Source organism: Struthio camelus, chromosome 1 (assembly GCF_040807025.1).
Source record: "Struthio camelus isolate bStrCam1 chromosome 1, bStrCam1.hap1, whole genome shotgun sequence".
Taxonomy (NCBI): domain Eukaryota; kingdom Metazoa; phylum Chordata; class Aves; order Struthioniformes; family Struthionidae; genus Struthio; species Struthio camelus.
The window spans coordinates 138,829,601-138,852,960 of NC_090942.1; the positions used below are offsets into that span (position 1 = coordinate 138,829,601).

Sequence of the window (23,360 nt, forward strand, 5' to 3'; positions counted from 1 at the left end):
TTTTCAGTGTAATGCCTCTGGTCTTTAGGGAGATGCTTCTTTTCCCTCCAAAGACTTGCTTCTGTTTGAAAATCTCCTGCTGTGTGGTTACTTCAGTATTTAGAACTGCCTAGAGAGGCTGGTGACCTGGTTTACCTGAGCACAAAGTTTGATTCTGCTCATGCACGCCAGTACCTAACTTTACCACTTTAAATACAGTGACTGAAGCCCGTGCCCTTTGGGGTAAGCGTTTACACGAGTGTTTGCACGGGTGAGGCCGTACGCTGTAATCACACCATGCTGGCAGCCAAGGTAAGTCAGGGTATTTTACCCTGCTTTTTGCCTTTACCTTGCAGCAGAGCTGGCAGAAGGTCCCACTTTGCTTCAGATGGTCTGATATGTGACAAATCCCACCAAACTGCATCCTTATGTGATGCGGACGGATGTTTAAAGGTCCCAGAAAACGTTTAAACCGGGTTTTTGTCAACTAGCCAAGTTGAGAAGACAACTGCTCTGTGTTTTCAGGACTGAAGTCAGTATGCGTGCAGAACTTCAGGCCCTACAGCCAGCTTGTTTCCCAGTAAGGACATCTCATCTTCATCTTCGGGCGGCTGCTTTCTTTAATCATCCGTTTTTTTTTTTTAAGCCGTCTGCACAGGCCCTGAGCGTGGCTCACGTGAGAGCGGGCCCGCACCGGCACTTTCCCCCTCCCGCTTCTGCCCTCCCGCCCGCGAAGGGAGCTCGGCGCCCGGCGCTTCCCCCCCCCCCCCCCCCCGCCGTCCTGCGGGCCGAGGTGTCCCCCCCTCCCCCCCAGCGGTGCCGCAGCAGCGTCCCTCGGGCCGCCCCCAACGGCCGCCGCCCCCAACGGCCGCCGCCCCCGCGCCGGAACGGAGCTGAGGTAACGGCCGGCCGGCCGCCCGCGCCGTGTCCCGTCGGGGCGGGGGGAGCAGCCCCTCTCGTGGCGCGGGCGCGGGGCCGGACGCGTCCGCGGAGGCGGGCGGCCCCTGCGCAGAGCGCGGTACTGAGGTGAGACACGGCGGCGCCCCTGAGGCCCCGGGGCAGGGCTGTGAGCCGCCCCCTCGCTGTGGCGGCGCCGGGTGGGGAGGCCGGCCCGCCCCGGCCGTGCTGGCCCGCGGCGCTGTCGTTAGGAGCAGGCGGGGCGCGCAGCAAGCTGGTCGTCGGTCAAGCGCGGCGGGGGTCCTCAACGCCCTCGAGAGCGAAAGCGCCAATCCAGTAAAGGGCAAAATTATTCTCCAGCGATTGTCCTGACTTACAAAACGCGTTCCCCCTCCTGCTGAGTGCGGTTTCCAGCTCTCAGCGTCACCAGCGAGCGCAGAATAAATCTTCGCCACAACGGCTGTAGTTTGTTCCTTAGTATAGGGCAGCACATTTGGCGTAGAGTTCTCCGAAATCTGTGCTGAAGAAAGTATGCTCCTGCTGGTAGGGCTAAGTGAAGTAGTTTGTGTTTCTGTGTGTCTGATTGTGCTGATTTACAATCCCCCACGAAGTGCTTGCTGCCAGTATTCTCTTTTTGCTTTTCCTCCCCTAACTCTATTTAAAATTCCTTCTCCTTTTGCAACTTACAAGCACTATTGTCCTCGCACTACTAGTACTACTTATGCTACTACAAGTAATATACATATTCCAGTTCTTTCCAGTCGGTATAAGTGCAGTTATTAACTGAAAACACAGAAATTAAAACTGCACTGTGCGTCTTCGCTAGTGAAGTTGATGGAGGAAAGGCAATAACTCGAGTTGCTGCCCAGAGTAGTCTAGCTGCCCTTTTCAATGGCGCTTGTGACTTCCCAAACACTTTTTTTTCCTCTCCTTTTTTTCTGTTGGAAGTATTTTCTATTGCAAGTAAGCAGTGTATTTCCTTAAGCTGTTGGGCAATCTCTATTCCTGCAGAAATTACAGTGAACTTTTAATTTTGGTTCCAGTCAGTGAGGTGATAGCATTTGCAAGCTTTGATCTGCCAGCTATTCAAGATTTACACGTGTTATTGACTAAATTTATTTCTTTTTTCTCCTTTTTTTCTGGAAATAGCTTTGAAAGAGGCTTAGACGGTTACAAAATGCTAATGTTGAGAACGTTATCTGATTTATAAAGGAAGAGTCTGAAACACAGGAGGTATGCTCCAAATCTTAAAACCTGTGCTTATTTAAAAAAAAAAAAGTTACATATTAAGAAAAATTTAGTAGTAGGGAAAACTGGAGTCCTGGTGACAGGGAATAGTTTTCTTTTCTCCTCTGTAGACCACGCTTTCATGCTTTGTGGGTCTTTAAATTTGTCCAAATTAATTCCTGATTTTGCTTGTTTTATGAAATTAATGCCTATTAAATTTTTCAGTTCTTGATATGCCTTATGTTATTGTGAATTTATGTCACTGGCATGTTTGCAAATAACAAGGGGGAATGTTCCTCTTTTTTCTTCTTTTTTCTTTTTGTTTTCCATTAGTGTTTGGTGTGAGCCCACCCATCACCCGTCTGAATAAATTCCAAGGGTCCTTTTCTTCTGAGAATCATCTTTTTGTTTGAAGTTGCATGCTTCTGATGGCTATCATCTCCCCTTTGTCCACACTGACAAGGAAGTAATAGTTTTTTAAATCATGACTACCTATTATCAAGCATAAGAATGTCACTGTTGTTACACTCTTAAACTCTGCCTTCTGAAGATCTAGAAGCTTATTTACATTACTTCCGTACAGTTAGAGGAAGAGGTATAATGTTCTTTTGCCAGCTGCTGCTTACTACCTAAGTCTGAAGAACCATACTGCTTAGATTTATCCTGAGCGTTGTTAAATCATGTGGTGTTGCATGTTGTAAGAAACAGTAGTAGGAGACACACTGCTTTTTTTTTTTTTTTTTGAGTGAATTAGGTAAAGTAAGGTACTTTGGTAAGGAAAGATTGTTCTTGACTCCAGAATTTCAGCCCTGCGGCATACTGTGCTGTCATAACTCGAAAATCAGTACAAGGATTAGCGCCTATAGCCCCCTGAATGCAATGTGAATGCAATTATGCTAAGACTCACGCAGCATCATTCTATTGCAGATGGGGCTGAGAAATGATAGCAAAATCCGTGCATGTGTAAAGCCAGAAGAGGCTGAGGAACAGCAGAGGGAAGTGTGAAGATAGCCTCTGCCTAGGTTATCATCCAAAACTGGAGGGTGCCACAGAGGCAGAGCATGCTGCAGTCTGAGTTGCAGTCTTGAGCGATGTTTAATTTATTCCTCCCCCTTCCTGCCTGAGAACATCCAATTACTGGTGTGGCAGTGAGGGGGGAGAGAACTTTCAGGGCATGCAAAGCAGGCCTGAAAAAGAGGAAGGAAGGAAGAGACAAGAGTAGGATAGAATTTTTCCTGGAGTGAATGTCCATGCTATGTACTCCCAGTTTGCAAAATTAACCAAGATACTGTACTGAGACCACCTTTTGTTTGAGGAAATAAAGGAGGGGCTCTTTGTCTCACGAAGGCTTAACTTCACCGTTTTCCTCGTAACTATGTTTGCGTTAATTATGGTGTTATGTATATTAGAATAGCTCTGCTAAAGCCCGTTAGTGGGTTCGTAACGTTTTTTTGGTCATCTTTGGCTATTAGGCATCTAGCAGTAGTGTTATATGGTCTACCAACTTGATAAAATTCCAAAGCATGATTTCTAATTAGGTTTTCTGGGATAGAGATGCTTTACTAGACAATATTTTCTTAATCTACCATGTAACTCTAGACCTGGATGTATTTATAGCTGTATTTCATAGGATGAACACATATCTTAATCTTAAAGAGGCTTAGTTAAACCTTTAAGAACAGTTTTGTGTAACTGTTTTGCATCCATATCTGTGTCTTCTATAGGAACCATTCTGAAGATGTCTATCTTCTACGATTTGTCTTACAGACTTGCAGAAACAGCGATGTGCATTGTTTTCTGCTTTTCAGGCTTGTTTGCGATGGTGTAACACTGAGAAAGTCCTCATTGCTTGCAGCTGTATATCAGAAAAGGTAGAGTTTCAAAGTTCTCCAGCTTCTTGTGTATATTTGATAACTCTCACTTTTTTACTCTTTTTATGACTTATTGAACACTTGTAATGGAAACATCTGAAAAAATGGCTTTGTTTTTTCGCTGTTCTGTGTCTGGACATCTATGATTTTGTAACTTGAAACATCTTTTCCTGATATACACCTGTATCTTGAAAGGTAATCTGTCACTCGTTTGTTCCTTTCCAACTCCTTTCCATCATATGCAGGAGTGAATCTGTTTAGTTTGTTTCTTGTTGATGATATTATCACTATTTCATTTCCATGTTTTTCATTTAAAGAAATTTATCTGAAAACAAATTTTCTTTAAAGCAAAAGATGTCTCAAAGTAGTAAAATATCGGTGATGAAGCTATGTCAATTAGAGGTGAAGTGGAAAGGCTTAGGAGTGAAATGCAGAGGTACCACAAACAATACGGAGCTAAAGAACCTTTCTGTAGACCTTTTTTTACAAGTTTAGATATACTCAGGTTTTGGACTTGTGATCCTAAAGCCTTTTTACTGTGGTGAATAGAAAATGTTTTGTTCAGGGTCAGTTTTACTGTCCTGGAAGGGGAGTAATCTAAATGTACTGGAGCCCAAGTACTGATTCTAGTGGTTGGAATAATCTGTATTCAAACCTCAGTGTTCAAACAAAGAAACAACTGTAATTTCAGTTCTATTTTCAAATGCTTTTCTAAACTGAATGAGAACAAAAGTCTGTTGGCAGTTTACTTTATGAAAAAATTGACAACAAACTAGATGAAATGACTAAAGGTCTAAGCTGAACCAAGGAAATAAGAGGTAGTCGGTGCAAGATGGCATAGCAATTTTTTCCCCTAAATCTTATGCTCTGCCCCGTGTCATATTTAAATCATACCAGCAGATTTTTTTTTTTTTTTGAAGCTTTAATTATCCAAGGTTTTTATAAAGAGCCAAATTTTCAAGAGAGAAAATTTCTGAATAGCTGTTGTAGTATATGCTGGTATTATTGTAAAGCATTGTGAAATATGATGTTGTATTTCTTCTGTTCAGGGCTTCAGCACCATAATATGCATTAACTATCCTGTCTATATCTTCACGTTACGATATTTGCAAGTACCCATACTCGCAGTTCCCACTTGTGAAGAATCATTTGAGGTATTTCCCTTTATAGACAGGGAAGTCTGACATGTTGAAGGCTCCACGTCATAGCTCTCAGAGCTATCCAGGGTTGCATTTCTGAAATCAAGATGTCCCATATGTCGTGAGTCTGGATGTTTCTGTACATCTGAAACATAAAACAGAGATAACATTGTCTTCTAGCATGTTACCGACTCTTACTCTGCAGGATACTCCAGAGATGCTGAATGATTCTTTTTCTATTTTTCTCTCGCAGTAATTACTTGGAGAGGGAGAAGTGGTAGACATACGAGGACAGGACTCTAGGCTCATGATCAGTAGTGTACTCTAGTGTGAACGTGGAGGTTTTTCAGTTTTCCTTTCCTGGTCTCATGCTCCATTGATCTGTAGGATATTGTGAGACCTTTGGTGAAATGTTTGATAGACTATCAGTTGGAGAAGGCAGTTAAAAATGGAATTGATGGTGTGACATTCCAATTTTGATGGGCAAGGGAAGCTATACTCACTATTTTTTGAAAGGAAAGCTACTGGAGAGAGGCATGAGTGTTCTGGCTAACGTAGCGATGAAAAATATTTGAGCTAAGTTCTTGGAACAGATGTGCAATGATTAACTACTTTAATTTGGATGGCCGAGCTCAGAGGGTTGTGGTGAATGGCGCAGAGTCTAGTTGGAGGCCTGTGGCTAGTGGTGTCCCCCTGGGTCAGTCCTGGGTCCAGTCTTGTTCAATATATTCATCAGTGACCTGGAGGAAGGGACAGAGTGCACCCTCAGCAAGTTTGCTGATGATACTAAACTGGCTAACACACCAGAAGACTGTGCTGCCCTTCAGAGGGACCTGGACAGGCTGGAGAGGTGGGCGGAGAGGACCCTCCTGAAGTTCCACAAAGGCAAGTGCAAGGTCCTGCACCTAGGGAGGAATAACCCCATCTACCAGGACAGGCTGGGGGTTGACCTGCTGGAAAGTAGCTCTGCCGAGAAGGACCTGGGAGTGCTGGTGGACAACAAGTTAAACATGAGCCAGCAGGGTGCCCTTGTGGCCAAGGAGGCCAATGGTCTCCTGGGGTGCATGAGGCAGAGTGTTGCCAGCAGGTGGAGGGAGGTGATCCTGCCCCTCTCCTCAGCCCTGGGGAGGCCTCACCTGGAGTGCTGTGTGCAGTTCTGGGCTCCCCAGAACAAGAGAGACATGGCACTACTGCAGAGAGGCCAGCGGAGGGCTACCAAGATGATTAGAGGGCTGGAGCATCTCTCCTATGAAGAAAGGCTGCAAGAGCTGGGCCTGTTGAGCCTGGAGAAGAGAAGACGGAGAGGTGATCTGATCAATGTGCACAAGTATGTGAAGGGGGCGTGTCAAGAGGATGAGGCCAGCCTCTTCTCCGTGGTGCCCAGCAACAGGACAAGAGGCAATGGGCAGAAACTGAACCACAGGAAGTTCCACCTAAACCTGAGTAAAAGCTTCTTTCCTGTGAGGGTGACAGAGCCCTGGAGCAGGTTGCCCAGAGAGGTAGTGGAGTCTCCTTCGCTGGAGATATTCAAAAGCCGTCTGGACGTGATCCTGGGCAATACGCTCTAGAGGACGCTGCTTGAGCAGGGAGGTTGGACTAGATGATCTCCAGAGGTCCCTTCCAACCTAAGCAATTCTGTGATTCTGTAATCAGAGATGAAATTCATCTTGCCTAACTTGTGGTTCTAAAAGTTAACTGCCTTTTGCTGGCACAGAACAGAAATAGGTCAGATGAACTGTCTCCTGGAGATTCCTGTCTCCATAGGGGAGGGTATCAAAGTGGTATCTGTTCTCCACTGACTATGGAGAGGACTTACGTACTTAACTTAGCTATTGATGTGTAAGCTGGGAGAGGGGAATCCTACTCCTGCAGTCCAAAACGGTGAGAGATGATTTTGTTGTTTGTCTCTGAAGGCCGTTTCAGTTTTCATTCTTTGCATATTGGGCCTGTGCTCTTCCCTGGGGTGACCTGGCATCATCACAGCAATATCTTTGTCATTTTAGATTTCCAGCTTGGGATCTGTGTGCTGCTGCTGATTTTCCAATGAAGTACATCCTAGTTACTGGTGGTGTCATCTCAGGCATTGGAAAAGGGATCATTGCAAGCAGCATTGGCACCATATTGAAATCATGTGGTCTACGTGTCACTGCAATCAAAATCGATCCTTATATAAACATAGATGCTGGAACCTTTTCACCATATGAACATGGTATGTTAGATGAAAGATTATTTTAGTCTCTTGAGAAGGACTAAATCATCTTAAAATTGTAGGAGCTGAATTTTCAGAGCACATGTGATTGGTATCATTCTCCAGGTTATTGCCCTTGGATTCCTGACTGAGAAATGTTGCTAATGAGCTATAAGACAATCTCACATGCAGAAGGTTCTCATTTATAGTGGAGAACATTACGTTAGCTCTCTGGCATATTATTAGTACATTCATTGAAAACAATTGTTTTCAAAATTCCAAAGTACCTTCAGCTAATGGATGTTTCTAGTTCTTTTTATTTGTCAAATTTATTTGCTTGTTTATAATCTATACCAAAATTGTTGGAGCTGGAGACAAATGTATTGCTTTTATTTAGAAACTTTGCTGCCTCTGCCAAAAGTCCATCCATTTTTTTTATATCTCCAGAGCTTCCCACCTCCATATATACATACCTTCCACTATTAAAAGCTAGCCAAAAACAAAAATAAACCAAAAAACCCTGTGACAGAACTGAAAAGAGTGCTTTGATTCCAAAGTGGAGAAGCACAGTACACCAGACCTCTCTCAGAAAGCCAGATTCAACTAATCCAGTAGTTGCTTTCAGAAGCACATCTGGTGCAACTTAGGCACTTGCTAGGGAAGTTCTGCCTTTACCTTTGGTGGTAAGACTTCTTCAATGACCAGAGATTGTCAGGATGTATTCCTACCCTGGCTCAAATGCAGGGGAAGAGAGGGCAAATACAGCACCTTATTCCCATCTTGCATTTTTTTGGTCTCAATTTGTGGAAGATTATATTACTTGTGAAAAAGCACTGGCCAGCAAGCTAGTAAGAACAAATTAACAGAATTTATTAACAGAATGGCAAGCCTCTTTTATTAACATTTTAGTGAAAATGTGAGCCAAGTGATAATAATTCAGTGATTTCCAATTTCCTGAAAAGATTATTATTTAAAAAAAAACTTCATGCTCTGTGGGCTTGCTTATGAGAAATGTCGGCTGTACGCTGCTTCTGTGTGCTGAGATGGCAATTGAGGAGTACTGAGAAGGAGCTCAATGTTCTACTGGATTAGGCACAAGTCATACACTCTGTTATATGTGCTTTTTCTTTTACTGTTTATTGGAGTGGAGTGTCATATCTAGGTGGAGTATATATTTCCATAGGCCAAAGTAAACCTTCACGGAAATTCTTCTTTTTTTTTTTTTTTTTCTCTTGTGCATTAGTCCTGTAACTTGTCTAGCTATTGATTCATTGGCTCGTGGCAAAATGCTTTATGACTCTTCTGAAGAGGTTTCCAGTCTTACCTTAGGGACTAGAGTAGAGGCAGCAAGTTTAATTCCTTCAGAAGTTGACAGCATTCAGAGTTTAGACAGTCTTTAGAGGCTTAAGAAAAGTCTGAACCCTGAAGCAAATTCCATCGCAGTCAATGGAAGATTCTCTAGGTTTTTTGGGGTCAGAAGTAACCCTGGACGTGGGTGTAATGAACCAAATATACATGATGAAACAGCAGATTGAGAACGGTGATCGTATTTGCAGAAGTATTTACATTCATCATAACTTTACACCAGATTCAAGCCTTACTCATTAAAACAACAAGCATTTATGATGAAGCGCTTCAAAAATGTATAATAATTCATGCTTAGAAAAGCACAGTTTTTGGCTGCCTTGTGAATTAATACGTTATTTGTAGCTGATCTATCATACCTGAAAATTGTTTTCTTCCCATCAAGGATTGTAGCATGCTGTTGAAATGCCTGTAAAATATTTTTCAGTCGCTTAAATAGTTTGGCCATATAACTTAAGTTCGTTTTGAGAACCGTTTGTGACTATGGGTAGACGTTCTTTGAAAAAGTACTTGTATCAGATACTCAGTCACACAGGATGGTGACGCAAACCTAGTTGTAGCATGCGCTTTATGATACAAGGCATTGCCCTATGTCACTTGTTTTAAAAGCAGTTCTTCATTTTAAGATACATTTGTGGTACTCCTGCTGCTTGTTTAATAATTTATGATTATTGCTTTTCTATCCATTAAAATTTTCCTCCTAAGTTCTCCTATGTTATTTTTAATGATTTCACTTCCTTTTTTTCAGGTGAAGTTTTTGTATTGAATGATGGTGGAGAAGTTGACTTAGATTTGGGAAATTATGAGAGATTTTTGGACATTAATCTCTATAAAAATAACAACATCACCACTGGGAAGATATATCAGCATGTCATCAATAAAGAAAGACATGGTGATTACCTCGGAAAGACTGTTCAAGGTGATATTTTTAATTCTGTAGGTTGCTGCTCCGTTCAGCGCAGCTGCTCCTTGCTGCGTTGGCTTGCTCCTTCTCTCCTTCCCAGGAAATGTGGTCCTATTCTTGTCATGCTGGGCTTCTGGGTTCAAGGAAAGAGGAATATAAAAGGGGCTAAGAGTTCCCTTTTTACTTCCTGCTCATTTTCCCCCCTTTCCTTTGAAGAGTGATATATGGGCCTAAAATAGGAGTGCTTCCCTTACTTGTTTTGCTTTGTCTTTCAGTTGTTCCACACATCACTGATGCAGTTCAGGAATGGGTAATGAATCAAGCAAAAGTTCCTGTGGATGATGACAGAAAAGAACCACAGATTTGTGTAATTGAGGCAAGTGTGGAACCTTTTAGGATATATATCCATAGTGAACACAAAGACCTAGCTTCCTTTCTTTCTGCTGTTTGCCATAGATAAATCAGACGGAAGTTTTATGGAAAACAACAATGCAAAGAGACATGTTGTATATTCTTTATGATTTGTTCTGAGAGTGATAGGTGCGCTCTTATCCCTACAGCTTCTGTTAACGTGACTAAATCCCTTCCAGAATACTGCTGAAACTGAATTGCTTAAGAGTTTATTAATTTACAATAATTGGCTGGGTTTTTTTTATAAAGGGAAGTAACTGTCAAAAGACAAAGGTATTGAGCTGAAGCTATATTATACTCTGTTAACACTATTAAGGAAACTTGTGTAGTATCTCAAATCTCCTACAGTCAGTAGGATAACCCATAACATTTTAGTTTTCCATGTGGCTTCAAATGCTCCATTATGTTGCTCATGGTCCCATTTGCAGTATATTTAAATACTGTAGGAGTTACCGTCTAACTTTCGGGTTTTATTTTTAAGATCTCTTCAAGTATCTTAGTTAATCAGTTTTCCAGCTCGTGTTCTGCACAATGGAAATAATGAGTTTCACCTATGCTTGGTAAGGTGTTTCAGACAACCAGAAGAAAGGCAGTTAAGTGCTAGGTATTGCTATTACAGTGTTAGTAGAAAATACTGAGAAACATGATACTTGGGAATTTGACAAAATAACATGTAGGTTTTAATGCCAGAAGTGACCACTGCGGTTGCTAATATGATGAACTCTGTGACCCGGGCCACAGAGAATTGCTTGTTACTTCTTACAGAAAGCCCATAACTTCTGTTTGCTTTCCAGCACATAATTTTGGAAGTCATTCAGCCTTTCTATCAAGTATTAACCTCAGATTTTGCCTTAATTAAAATATGCTTATTTATATAGCTGTAGATCTTTTTATGAAATGTACAGTGAAACTCAAATATTTCATTTAAAATAAGTGGAAAAACGGTAAATAGAAAAGTTGCACAAGAACATTAACAAGTGGTGGGATTGTCAGTCCTTTAATTTAAAGCTTAATTTTCTGTTTCTTCCATGTAAGATTTTTGTCAGTATGGTTCAAGACTGAAAAAAATACTTTTTTCTGGGCTTTCCTGGTACATGTAATTGTCTTTCAATTGTGAAATACTGAAGGAGTTAGACTGAATGTGTGTGTCAAGTACAAATGTAGTTGTCAGAAGCTTTTCCAGTACTGGGTGCACACAAATATGTAATTCTGCCAGAAGCCACAAGGGGGCACAGGAAGACCATATTCTGAAACGTGCTTGCGCCACAGACTTGCGAGCCAGTTACTTTGTAGTGTTTAGTGTCTTTACTACAGCTCTTTCTGCCTCTGAAATATATCTAATTCATGTCTTTATGAATCAGGTTTGTCATGAACTTGGTCTGTGTCCCCCTTTGACTTGGTAATAAATGTTTAAATGCTTTTAAAACTTGAAATAATATTTCATATTGTCCCTTTGGCATTTCTTGATGTTGGAGAGCTATGATAATGTTGCTGGATGTCTTTATCTTGTTAGCTCCAACTGTTTATTAGTCTGGCAGTGAGGAAAATAAAAACAGCTTCTCTGTACAAAAGCCTTCACATCAGCTAAATAATGAATATTTGTTCACCGCTTTGAAGGTAATGAAAATCATCTGAAAGCATGTATTTTTCAATAGCACCACGTGTCTTCCCGTGCGGAACTTGTGTTTGGTGTTAAGTGAGCATGATGGAAAGCCGTTTAAGTTCTCCACAGGAAGGAAAAAGTGCAGAATAGAGGAGAGTTGGACTCTTTGCAGAGTATACCTGCAAAAGCAAATTGCCTTGTGTTTTTTTTTCCTTTTTTTAGATAAAAATAAGAGAAATTGCTGAATCTGTAAGAGGCAGACTTTGTTTTGTTTTGACTTTCTGCCACTCTGACAGGTCCAAGCTTTCTTTTTCAGCTAGGTGGAACTATTGGAGACATTGAAGGAATGCCATTTGTTGAGGCATTTAGACAGTTCCAGTTCAAAGCAAAAAGAGATAACTTCTGTAATATCCATGTTAGTCTAGTACCACAGGTAAGTTATTAAAATTATTAACATTAAATTTATTTTAATTATTAGCTAACTCTCACTCTGTGCTGGGTTTTATATTTGTTTACTTCTCTGATTCAGAAGGGATGTTGGGGGGTATTAGAGGCTGAGAGATACGAAACCCAGCCCCTTTGGGATTAATAAAGGCCCTGGCAATTTTTTTTTATTGATGCAAGAATCTATTTTAATTTTTCAAGTTACAAAAAAGAATTTGTCGATATGAATTTATCTAGAAAGTTGCATATACTTGTTGTACAGGGCCAAAAGTGTTTTTTGTTTCATTCTGTCTCTGAATTTTACTTCACAAAGAGGTTTTATTTTTATTTTAAGAGTTAAGTCTTCATTGGGAAGATTTTGATAAGCAGAGATTTGGTAATGATGCCAAGATTGCACCTTCTGTAGATAAAAAGAGAACATTAACCACTGTGGCTAATTTTCAGTGGGATTGATTCTGTGTATTTGAGAACAGAATTATTTACTACATCTGATTATTTCCAAGGAAAGTCACTGAAGGCTTTGTGCTGTGTTGGACATTTCCCATTTATTAGCAAAGTTCAACTTTTGGAATTTTCTTCTTCTCCCGAGTCAATTACATTGAAAATTTTTCTCTGAAAAAAACAAAACAAGTCTCACCTGAATTAAGGCCATATGTTTCTTCATAGATTTTCTAATATGTGCAATAACAGTGGTGGTGGTGCCACTTCTGTTACTGGCATGATGCAGCTCTGTTTGCTCTGTATGCTTACTTCCTGCAAGTATTATTACTTGCAATGACTTTTCTATCTCTAACTGCTCTGTTAATAGATATTAGTTGTTTGAACTTTCAAAACATGTTTTTCCAGCCTAATGCCACTGGTGAACAGAAGACCAAGCCAACACAGAACAGTGTTCGAGCATTGAGGGGCTTAGGCTTATCTCCAGATTTGGTGAGTTCATGAGTCAATGAGTACAGATTTTTATCTATACTTCGTCTAAAAGCATCCTTGCATGAGCAGTGTTAAGAGAATCTCCCTTATTCTCTTGTGAGAGATGAGAACTTTAAAAGAAATGCAGCATAAATGATGCACTGCTGCACTAAAGCCACAGGAAATTAAATTACACAAACTCATTCTAAGTTGACACAATCCAACTCCCTGCAGTGTCTTGGGACTGTAGCTGTGTTCTTCTTATAAAGGAATCCTTATAGAAAAATCACTCTGCACTGCTTAAAAATAATCAAAAGTTCAAATTTCTCATTTCACTTTGTGGAAGGACCTAGAAAACTTTTGGCATCTAGCATTCTTCAACAAATTTCTTTTTATGTGTGAATAAGGATAAGCAATCCTACCTTTGAAGATGTACTGCCTTTAAAAAATTCCTGATTGGAACTATCAAACATATTGATTCATTTTCAAAGTAAGACTCCTTGTTCCTTTCTTGTGATGGACTTGCACCTTGTGGTATAATGATCCCAAAGCCAGCAAGTTTCAGCTTATGCCTATGGGCAGAAGATGTCAAGGGCTAATCTTCCATTCTCGCTTCCCAGTGCTCCTGTTAGCAAGTATATACTTATTCTCTGGATGGGATGCTTGCCTCAGTTGGACTTTTCCTTGGAAGCAGAGAAGAGATAGTAGTAGTTTGCAGCTCCTTATTATCTTATTGGCCTGCTATTGAGAAACGTGCCTGGATTTCCCTTTAATTTGCTGAAATGTTGTTAGCAGTAAGGCCGGGGCAGCACAGGCTTCAGGTGTCAGTACAACCCCAGTTCAAACTTACGCTTCGCATCTTCCTGAGCTTCACCCAACGCAGTTGAAGGCAAGTCTTGTTTCTTGATCTCCTCCTGGAAGAGAAGAGGACAATTTTGTTCTTTAGTGTAAGTCTGCTTATTAAGTCAAAGAATATTGTTTGGACTTGATTCTGGAAGCTGTCAAACACTTTCATTCCCTGTGCCATTTCCATTCACCTAAATTCCACTAGGAGAAAAGGCCTCTTAGCCCTTCTCAGAAATGAAAGAGCAGTGACATTAGCGTTCACTGGTTCTGTATAACAGGGATATCCTCAAAAAGGAGAAATGATTCTTAAAAGGATATTCACACAATGCAATTCTGTTGTGCTTCTTTCTGTGATTTTTTTTTTCTTGAACTTTTGCAAGAGTTGACTTCTTGGTCTATGTGTTTTTCTAGTTGGAAGCTATTTTTTCAACTGAAAGTTAAAATATATGGTACTTCACAAGCATGGCATATAGGGCATCTTTTTTTTTTTCTTGCTATTTGTGGAGAAAAAACCTGTTTTATTAATATGCTGCTGCTCTACATTCCAAGCTTCAGGGCCTGAATTTCAAAATCCCTCTTGTGCTACTAATTGCATGTGGAAAGTTATACCTAATTTCTGGAGGCTGTTAAGATAATTGCCAGTGCTGTGTTATTTTTTTTTTTTTCTCCAAATCAGTTTTTAAAAGCCTGGGGTGTGTGTGTGTGTGTGTGTTTGTAATAAAAGGAAAATGGACTAATATAGTCACTTTCTCATGTCCTGAGTTCTTGCCAGTGGCAGTCCTGGGACTATCAGAAGGGCAGTCCTTTTTTTTCTTTTTTTTTTTTAAACTGCTACTGTTGACCACTAAAGCATAGAGAGATTACACTCTGAACGGTTGTCTGCACTGTCATAAAGTTGCCCAGGCATTGTTTCAATAAAACCTTTAAATTGGGTGCACTCTTGGCCAGGGGCCCAATGCAAGACAGTACATCAGGAAAGTCCTAGGACAGCAGTTAGGAGGGCTTCGTCTGTAGTCTCTGCTGCCAGGCTACCTTATCCAAACCTGGCTAGACTTGTTCTTGATAGCTGCTGCATCGCTGTTTGGTCCTAGGCGTCTGAGGTGGTGTGCTGGGCCAGTCTCAGCCGTGTATATATGGGAGAGGGCTCTCTGTGGAGTCTTCTAAGAGCTTAGTGAATACACTTGGCCGCAAGTTTGATGGACTTTGTTATGGCGTTTTGAAAAATGATTGGATGTTTGTCAATGCTGCCCTATTCGATTGAATCATTTCACTTCCTTTTTGTATTCTGTTGCTTTAAGATGCATCTCTCAGCCACTGTTACTCTAGTTTTCCATTTCCATGCTGCTTCTGAAGTTTCTAATTTTGTATGACTCCATTAACTTTAAATTTAAACTTTAAATTTATCTCAGCAAGATGGATTGTAGATTTCAAAGTGGATGTGATCATGTACCCCTAATGTCATGGTTTATGAATAGTGTCTTCAAACCCAACTTTTAAATGCAATTGCATGTTCTGCTGTGTTTAACTGAAAATAGCGTACAAATTATGTAATAATTCTTTTTGATTATTGGAATATTTACTAATTTTCCCTTGTGTTTGGCATTATTTTTCTGATTCTCAAATTTCTTGCAGGGATAGGGGAAGTTGATTAGATTTTTATCAATTTCAGCAGAGCTGTGTTGATTCTAGAAGGTGATTAAAGATCAGCAAGAAGTTTCTGAACAAAAAAAGGCTTAATGTATTAAGTAGTTCCACTTACTAGACAGAGGGGGGGAAAGTAATAAATTACTCTTTTAAGAGGATTGTTATACTTGAGGCAGGATTCAAAACAAATGATTGAAACTAAGTAATATATAGGTGCATTCAGTTCAGTGTTTTTGAGCTAGTTGCCTAAGGTTAGGTAATGCAAAAAACCTTCCAACAAACTCCAAAGCATGTGCTTATTTTCTTGGCTGGCAAAAATTGCAAATATTTATTAAAATATCTGAATTTTGCGTCTATCAGCAAAATAATCAGAAAATAATTGCACCAGGAAAAAAAAAAGACAATTGTATAATAGTTTTTTCATTTTCTGCCTTCCTTTTTAATCATTTGTGAACTAACAATTTTAAAAAAGGCACTGAAATATTGAAGAGGTAGAAAATATGCGTGTAAACTAAGTGTTGCTGCTCTGAGCTGAATTGATCATAATATTTCTTTTGATTCATTGTATTAGTCTTACTTACAGAGCTGCTTGACTTTCATCTAAAGAGTATTACCATAATGGCTACAAAAAATGAGAGCACGAGAGAGCAACATTACAGAGGAAGCTGTAGAAAGATTAAGTAATAAAAGTGGTTCAGTATGGGCAGGCGTTCTTATGGTAACTGATTTACTTTAGCCTTGCTAGCAGATACTTGTGAGCTATGATGTATAGTAGAACTCAAAAAAAAAAAAAAAAGTATGCTTGCACTGTATTTTCTGAAGGAGATGATCTTCTTCATGAATAGTATTGAGGATATACTACAACTTTCCTAGAAAAGATTTATGATTTTTCTTTCTGTGATGACAGATTGTCTGCAGAAGTGCAAAGCCTATAGAAATGGCAGTGAAGGAAAAGATCTCCATGTTTTGCCATGTGGAGCCTGAACAGGTTAGTAATTTAACAGTTGGTTCATCATTAAACGTGTAGGAAAGCATCCAAATATTTGTATGCATTTCTATTTTCAACTTCAGACTGTTTTATTAATAAGTAATTGTTTTTACAATTTTTCTCTTGCCATCATATACACTGTAACTCTTTAAAAATATTGGGGTGTTATATTTGAGATTTTATACATCAAATAGTCATTAACAGTGTAAGCACACTTTATATTATGGTACAATTATTGAATAGGTTATGAAGAATTAATATCAGGAATAGATTTTGAATGCATGGTTAATTGTTATCAATTGTCATGAAAACTATGTAGTTCCATAGACTGCTGAAAGCTGTGATTGGTTACTGTCCGTAAGTCATCTCAGGTGGTTATAATAACGGATGAATAGAGTGTGGTTGCAGTTAAAGATTTTGCATATATCCATAGATCATCACAGTCACATGAACATTCTCACTGTGATAATGTATAGTAGGCTGTTTGTGCCCTTTAACACGCTTAGAACATCTGCGGTATAGTTATATATCCCTCTGTAGTTCATACCTGATTTTGGAATTGATTCCAGTGGTGGCCAACTGCTATTTGAATACTAATTTTGGTAAATCAAATGCTCTTTAATATTTTTGAAAGTGAGAGCATGTTACTCTTTAATGTAACAGGTAATAGTAAAAGGATAATTATAGATGCTAACAATGATGTTACGTTTCAAATATGTGTCAGTGTCGACCTCTCTGCAGATGTGTAAGAAATAAATCTTTTTATAGTAAGATCCCAGATGAGGACCTAGAGTACAATGTGGCCATCATTTTTTCCCCCCTTGCCTTCATCTTACTATCTATAGTAGACAACCCCTTTGAGCTAGCTTCTGGAAAATCCTCCACTCACCTGCAGAATGCCTTTGTGATTCCTTTCCAGCCAGAGAGAGAAAACTGGAAATTGGAAACAAATTAAAACAGCAACAACAAAAAAATGATGTGTGCTTGTCTGGCAGTATCAGGCCACATGTAAGTGTGTTCATATCCCCATTCCAACTACAGTTTCTGCTCCAGCATAACTAGACCAAGAGTCCCACGCATGCCTGAGCTTCCAGAAGAGCTCACTCACAGGGAGAGCGCTGTCTGCACGGCACCACATTGTTCTAAAGATCTGCCTTTGGGGGTAGAAGTTCAATAGTTGTACTGCTCACAGCTTTCAAGAGAAGCTGGCTATATCAATCTGGGCAGAGTGCTGCACTGTTCCTGTACTGTTCTGGCTAGCTCAGATTTCTGTACGCAGCACTGTGTTGTGTACAGGTGTGCCCGAGGTGGTAACACCCAATGGACTGAAATGCAATGCCATTCTGTCCGGGTGCCGTGCTCTGTTGCAGCCTTATTTTTTTTTTTCTTTTTGTAACTGCTGCGATCAGAATTCTGCAAGGCAGTGCTTAACTACCCTGTGTGTCTTAAAATTAATGAACCACTTCTGGATTTCTGAAGACACTGGCCATTGAAATAGTCTTTCCAGAAGAGATCACAGATTTTGTGAATTTCAGGCCGTGTTGGCTGGATCACTCAAGATGTCCTTGCCTATGGCTGGAATAGTTCAAAGGCCACATCTCTAGATATTCCCTAAAATGATCCGGGATTTTTTGTGAACTGAAGGATTAGATTCATCATCAGTCTTCTTCCTGGAACTATACTCAATGCCGGCAGAAAAGAAGCTGCAGATTTAGTTTGTGTCTAGAACTATGGTTTATTACCTCAAGGGGATCAAGCTTTTTAGTTCACCATCCCTGTTCCGTTTCTTTGCTGTCCTGACTAGTCCAGGACCATATGCTGTTTTGTCACAGACTTCCTCTAAGTGGATTTTTTGATTTGCTTTTATCAAGTGGCTGGTGAGTCCTTCCTCCTCTCTTCAAAGTATGTTCCACTGAAACAAAAGCAGTGTCTTCAGCTCCTTCTGGGATTTTAGCAGTCCCCATGGTCAGCAAGACTGTAACGCAGAGCAGCCAGTGGTTGTTTCTAACTATTATGTCCTTAAGGTGGTAGCTTGTAGCTGCCAAGTTTGGAAGAACAGCTAGATAAGCCTTACTCCCATTGTAGGAGGGTTGTGGCTGCCCTATTCTTTTTGGTCTTGAGTGGGCACACAGAGAGGCATATGTACATACTTTATTTGATGAACAAAAATAAAGGATAACGAAGGAAACGTCCTTAATTTCTCATGTGCATCGGGGAGAGGACACTTTTTTTCAGGATTCTGAACTCTACAGTCTCGTGTAAGCTAAATGCAATGAACTTAACTGCAAGCAGCTTGGACACTGTTTATAAATATGTCTTCTTAATTAAATGAGCCTTGAATGGGCTATACTCATCATTTAATCACATAATTAATTCACTAAGAAAATCCTTTGTAGGAGATTCTATCACAACATAGATGGATGTGTTTTGTGAGGTTCCATTTGTGTTCTTTCTTTCCCGGGAAATGTTTTCTATGAGACAAGAAGAAAGTTTTTTTTTTTTTTTTTTTTTTTTTAACAAACATGACTTCTTGTGGGGCCAGATGTTTGCATTAAAACTAATGTGTTGATAGGCTTGACAGGCTGTGTTTGTACCATGTCACAAGGAGGAAGAGGAACCCATTTTCACTTTCAGGGTAACTTTTTCCTTGTAGACTTAGTGGAACCTTAAACATTAACTGTGTTGCCCTGCTCATTCTTAGGAAAAGTGTGCAAAAAGTATAATATATGTAGAATACAAAATATATGTAGTATACAAAATGTGGAATGTATGTTTCCTGTGAAAAGTATTTAGATAGCTTTTTATGTTACGCTTTTTTTATTAGGTGATATTTATCCATGATGTGTCTTCCACTTACCGAGTACCAATTCTTCTGGAGGAACAAGGCATCATTAAGTATTTTAAACAGAGGTTAAATTTACCTATTGATGACCAGCCAAGTGATCTTCTAATGAAATGGAAGAAAATGGCTGACAGGTAGTCCAAGTCTGCTACTTTTTCTGGGAGTGTTTGAATTCAGTCAGTTAGATTCTTAGCTGCTGTGAAGTGACCAAACTGAACTGCGGGGTTTGGTAGAGTGCAGCTGATCAACCCGTGTGGATGCTTTGGGTTTAAAAACATGGATGATTTTGAGATTTTAGAAGATGTGTTGTGAGGTTAAAGAAAAAGCAAGCATTTGTTAAAGTGCCTTTTTTGGTGAAAATCGGAGTAATAACTAGAAAACTTGTTTTTGTTAGGTATGAAAGGTTGCTGAAGGTGTGTTCCATAGCTCTCGTTGGCAAGTATACGAAACTGAGTGACTGCTATGCATCTGTTTTCAAGGCTCTGGAACACTCAGCGCTGGCAATTAATCACAAACTGGATTTAATGGTGAGGATATGTCTGTTTTTTGCTTTCAGGAATACTTTGAATACACTGTGCTAGTTCCCATCACATGAGGCAGTTTTAATTCATATTATAATTAGGAAATGAATCATGAAGACAAATACAGAATGGCGATACATATTCCTTTTTTTAAGAAGTCTTCAGAGATTTTATTTTATTTTACTTTATTTTATTTTTCTGGAACTAAACTTACCTGAAAAGAACACTGCAGTTACTTAGATCTGATGAAAAAACAGACTTTACCTGCAGATTTTTATTGTCTACCAAGAGTAGTAAGTAATAAGGTTTTATTTGTTCTAATGAGACTTCTTATGATAGTGAGATCAGCCCAGGAAAGATAAGAGAAAATAAATAAATTAAAAAGAGTATAAGTTTTCTTTTAAAAGTCTGATGTCATAAGCTGCTGCTGCTCTTCTTAACTTCAGATGATGCTCTGAGAGCAGCCCGATTTCTTTTCATCAGGATTGTGAGATGATTTTCAGTGTTTGTGGGTAGTGTTTGTGGGTAATGACATTAGAATTGTGCCAGAAATTTAGTTTCTCCAAGAAGATACCTCCTCACATAACAGACTATTTAAGGACTTATTTTGCCTCTCATTTCAGAAATAGAAAATTGAACTCTACGTAGAAAAGCATTACCAGCTCTCTTACTGATGGAACTGTCTGCTTCCATTGCTAGGGATGGCAAGTCTGGGGCAGAGAAGCAGCGTTGAAATATGTGTTAGTATCAGTTAGTGGGTACAGAGGACGTTTTGGCAACTTACCGTAACAAAACGGTAATAAGTGGTCGCAAAGTATCAGTGTCAACGTTGCTCTAGTATGATGTCACTACATGATTTCAGAAAAATTAAGTGGGCCATTGCAGGCTGTACTGTGCTCAATAGGTTTTATTCCCTGCCTTTCTCTGATATAAGCCTGTTCATATGTTTATACACTATAGTAACTGCTGAATATGGACTTTTTTGATCATTTACTTTCTGGTGATAGAAAAAAAAAAAAAAGATTTTAGAGTGAAGATGTCAGCGTGTCAAAAGCTGTGCAGGGGTGCTAAGACAGTGCTTGCGCAAGGAAATCAGGCTATTCCCACTCAGCTCTAGAAAGTTTCTTGCAGGAGGAAACTGCTTTTTGACAAAGAAGGTCATTAACATCTAGGATGGTCGCTAAAGGCTGCAAACCGAAGACGTAGCCACCATTCTGTTGACTCAATCCATTCACCCGAAAAAGAAGTGGGAGCATGCAGAGCAGCCAAGGGTGCACATGTCTACTTCTTTGATGAAGCGCGGAGTAAGGAATACCTAGGAGTCCTGTTGACATTGATGTTCCAGGTGTTTTTGAAAGAAGATGTTAAGCCCCCTAAACCATGAAAAACAGAGTACTGAGGAAAGAGTTCCTCACATCAGAAACCTGGCAATTTACTTCTATTTGCTTGAGAGCACAGATGGCAAGAATGCAGCATTTCAGATGTTTGCCTTTTAAGGACTTTGTGGAGCATGTGATTAGCCCTGTACCAAGATAATCCAAGTACGTTTTGTACCCTCCCATCACTTTTTGGTTCTAATGAACTGTAATCATCTGGTGAAGGAAATGCATAAGCCTATGATAATGCAGAGTACTTTACACTGTGGCTTGCCCTGTTATAGGCTCTGAAATCAGCTGATTGTTTTCTCTCAGTGTCGTTCTGCCTGTTGTGGGGCATATCAGTCAGCTGCAGATCCTTCATCTTTTGCTTCTCATTGTTGCTTCCACTCTAGAACCTTTTCAAAAGGGGAAGCATGCAGAGATGCACAAACAGCAGCAAATCCAAAGTATTATTTCTGTAAAACTTCTTTACAGAGAGAAACAGATTGATTTATTCTCCGGGGGAGGGGAGGGAATGACCTTTCCTATCAAAGAAAAGGAAGAAAAATTGAAACTGCTTGACTTAGCGTCCTACTGTTTGTGTCCTCTGTAAAGCATACCAAAGGCTGAATAGTATGAAGATAGAACACTGAGTGCTACCCATCATGTTAAATGGCTAGGGGGCCAGTCAGGAAAACAGAACAAATGCACATTTAGCAAGAGGAAATACTTTTCTAAGTAGTGAAGAATTTATGCATAGTGTTCACTGCTACAAAGTATCTCTGAAGTTATAATGACTAAGCGGGATTTAAGTAAGGGCTGTGTTTGTGTGGCTAAGAAGCCACTTGTTATGTATCGTGGAAAATACATAAAAAACCCCATCATCTTAGGGAAGAGGTAATAGCTTATATTTCAAGGTTTAAGCTTGCTTTTGTCCTTGGCGAAGGGGAGGAACCCTTCTGTTGCTAGGTGAGGTGCTCTCCTTCTCTGTGTATAGGGTTAGTACCAAGCCTATGGACTACTTAGTCCTACCCCAGTTCAATTCAAATATTTAGGGATTTGCTTGGTAGAATCCCGTGGGAGATGGGAGAGCAGAGGGGCCCAGGGCAGCTGCTTGATCTTCAAGGACAGCTTCTCAAAACGTGGAAGTCAATGGAATGGCAAAAGGTTGGCATGGATGAACAGGGAACACCTGACTGAGCTCAAATGCAAAAATGAAGTACACAGAGGGTGGGAGTGGAGGTGAGCTGCCTGGGAAGAATATAGAGACATCGCTCAAACTTGCAGGGATAGAAGTCAGCTAGAGTTGGAACTAATGACAGATGCGAAGAAGGGCAACAGGAAAGACTGCTGTAAAAACATTGTCAGCAAGAGGGAGGTTGAGGAAAATATGGGGCCTGCTGCTCAATGGGGCAAGAGACCTAGTAACAAAAGACGTGGAAAAGGCTGAGGTACGCCATGCTTATTGTGTCTTGATTTTCACTGCTAAGGCCTGGCCACTGGTCTCCTGATTCCCTTAACAGAGTTTGCGGGAACGTAGCATTGTTAGAAGAAGATACAGTTAAAGAGTACTAGAAACAACTGGTTGTATACAAGTCCATGGAACTAAACAGGATGCCTCCGAGGGTCCTGAGGGATCTGGCTTATATCACTGTGAAGCCACTCTCCGACTCAAGCATCATGGCAATTAGGGGATGTTCCTGATAACTAAAAAAAAGGCAAATAACACACCCATCTTCAAAAAAGGCAAGAAGGAAGTGCTGGCCAAGTTCAGGTGGTCAGTCTCACCTCCTTCCCAGTAATTTCTCCTCAGAGTTGTTTCTTGTCACATGAGGAACAAGGAGGTGATTGGGAACAGCCAGAATTAATGTATAAAGGGCAGATTGTGCGTGTCCACTTTGATTGCCTTCTGTGATGAGATGACAGGTTGTATGGACACAGGAAGAGCAGTGGATGTTACATACCTCCGTTTTGGCCTGGCCTTTGACACAGAATCCCATAGTATCTAGTAAACAAATTGATGAGATAGGGACTGGACAAGTGGATGATAAGGTGGGTGGATAGTTGGTTGAACTGTCAGGGTCAGGGGGTGGTGATTAGTAATACAAAATCAACCTGTTATGTTTAGCTTGCTTGATCTAATTTGCATCCCTCAGGAACTGATAGTGGGGGCGATACTGTTTAATGTCTTTATTAAGACCTTTATTATGACCTGAATGATGGG

At 40.2% G+C, this 23,360-nt stretch overlaps 1 protein-coding gene across 50 annotated transcripts in view; it reads left to right on the forward strand.

The window, feature by feature from the left end:
- CTPS2 (CTP synthase 2) overlaps window positions 1-23,360 on the forward strand; it is a 76,445-nt gene that overhangs the window by 464 nt on the left and 52,621 nt on the right. For 4 of the 50 annotated variants that reach the window (XM_068919437.1, XM_068919350.1, XM_068919428.1 and 1 more), the window contains exons 2-10: window positions 3,912-3,974; window positions 7,117-7,322; window positions 9,415-9,585; window positions 9,846-9,946; window positions 11,901-12,017; window positions 12,875-12,958; window positions 16,335-16,415; window positions 19,240-19,391; window positions 19,652-19,784. In XM_068919437.1, the coding sequence (XP_068775538.1) occupies window positions 7,157-7,322; window positions 9,415-9,585; window positions 9,846-9,946; window positions 11,901-12,017; window positions 12,875-12,958; window positions 16,335-16,415; window positions 19,240-19,391; window positions 19,652-19,784 (1,005 nt within the window). In that variant the 5' untranslated portion in view covers window positions 3,912-3,974; window positions 7,117-7,156. Of the gene's footprint in view, window positions 1-7; window positions 292-335; window positions 1,006-2,025; window positions 2,110-2,436; window positions 2,699-3,827; window positions 3,975-7,116; window positions 7,323-9,414; window positions 9,586-9,845; window positions 9,947-11,900; window positions 12,018-12,874; window positions 12,959-16,334; window positions 16,416-19,239; window positions 19,392-19,651; window positions 19,785-23,360 lie in introns of those variants that run through there. The other 46 variants (XM_068919164.1, XM_068919180.1, XM_068919174.1 and 43 more) reach the window with 27 other exon arrangements.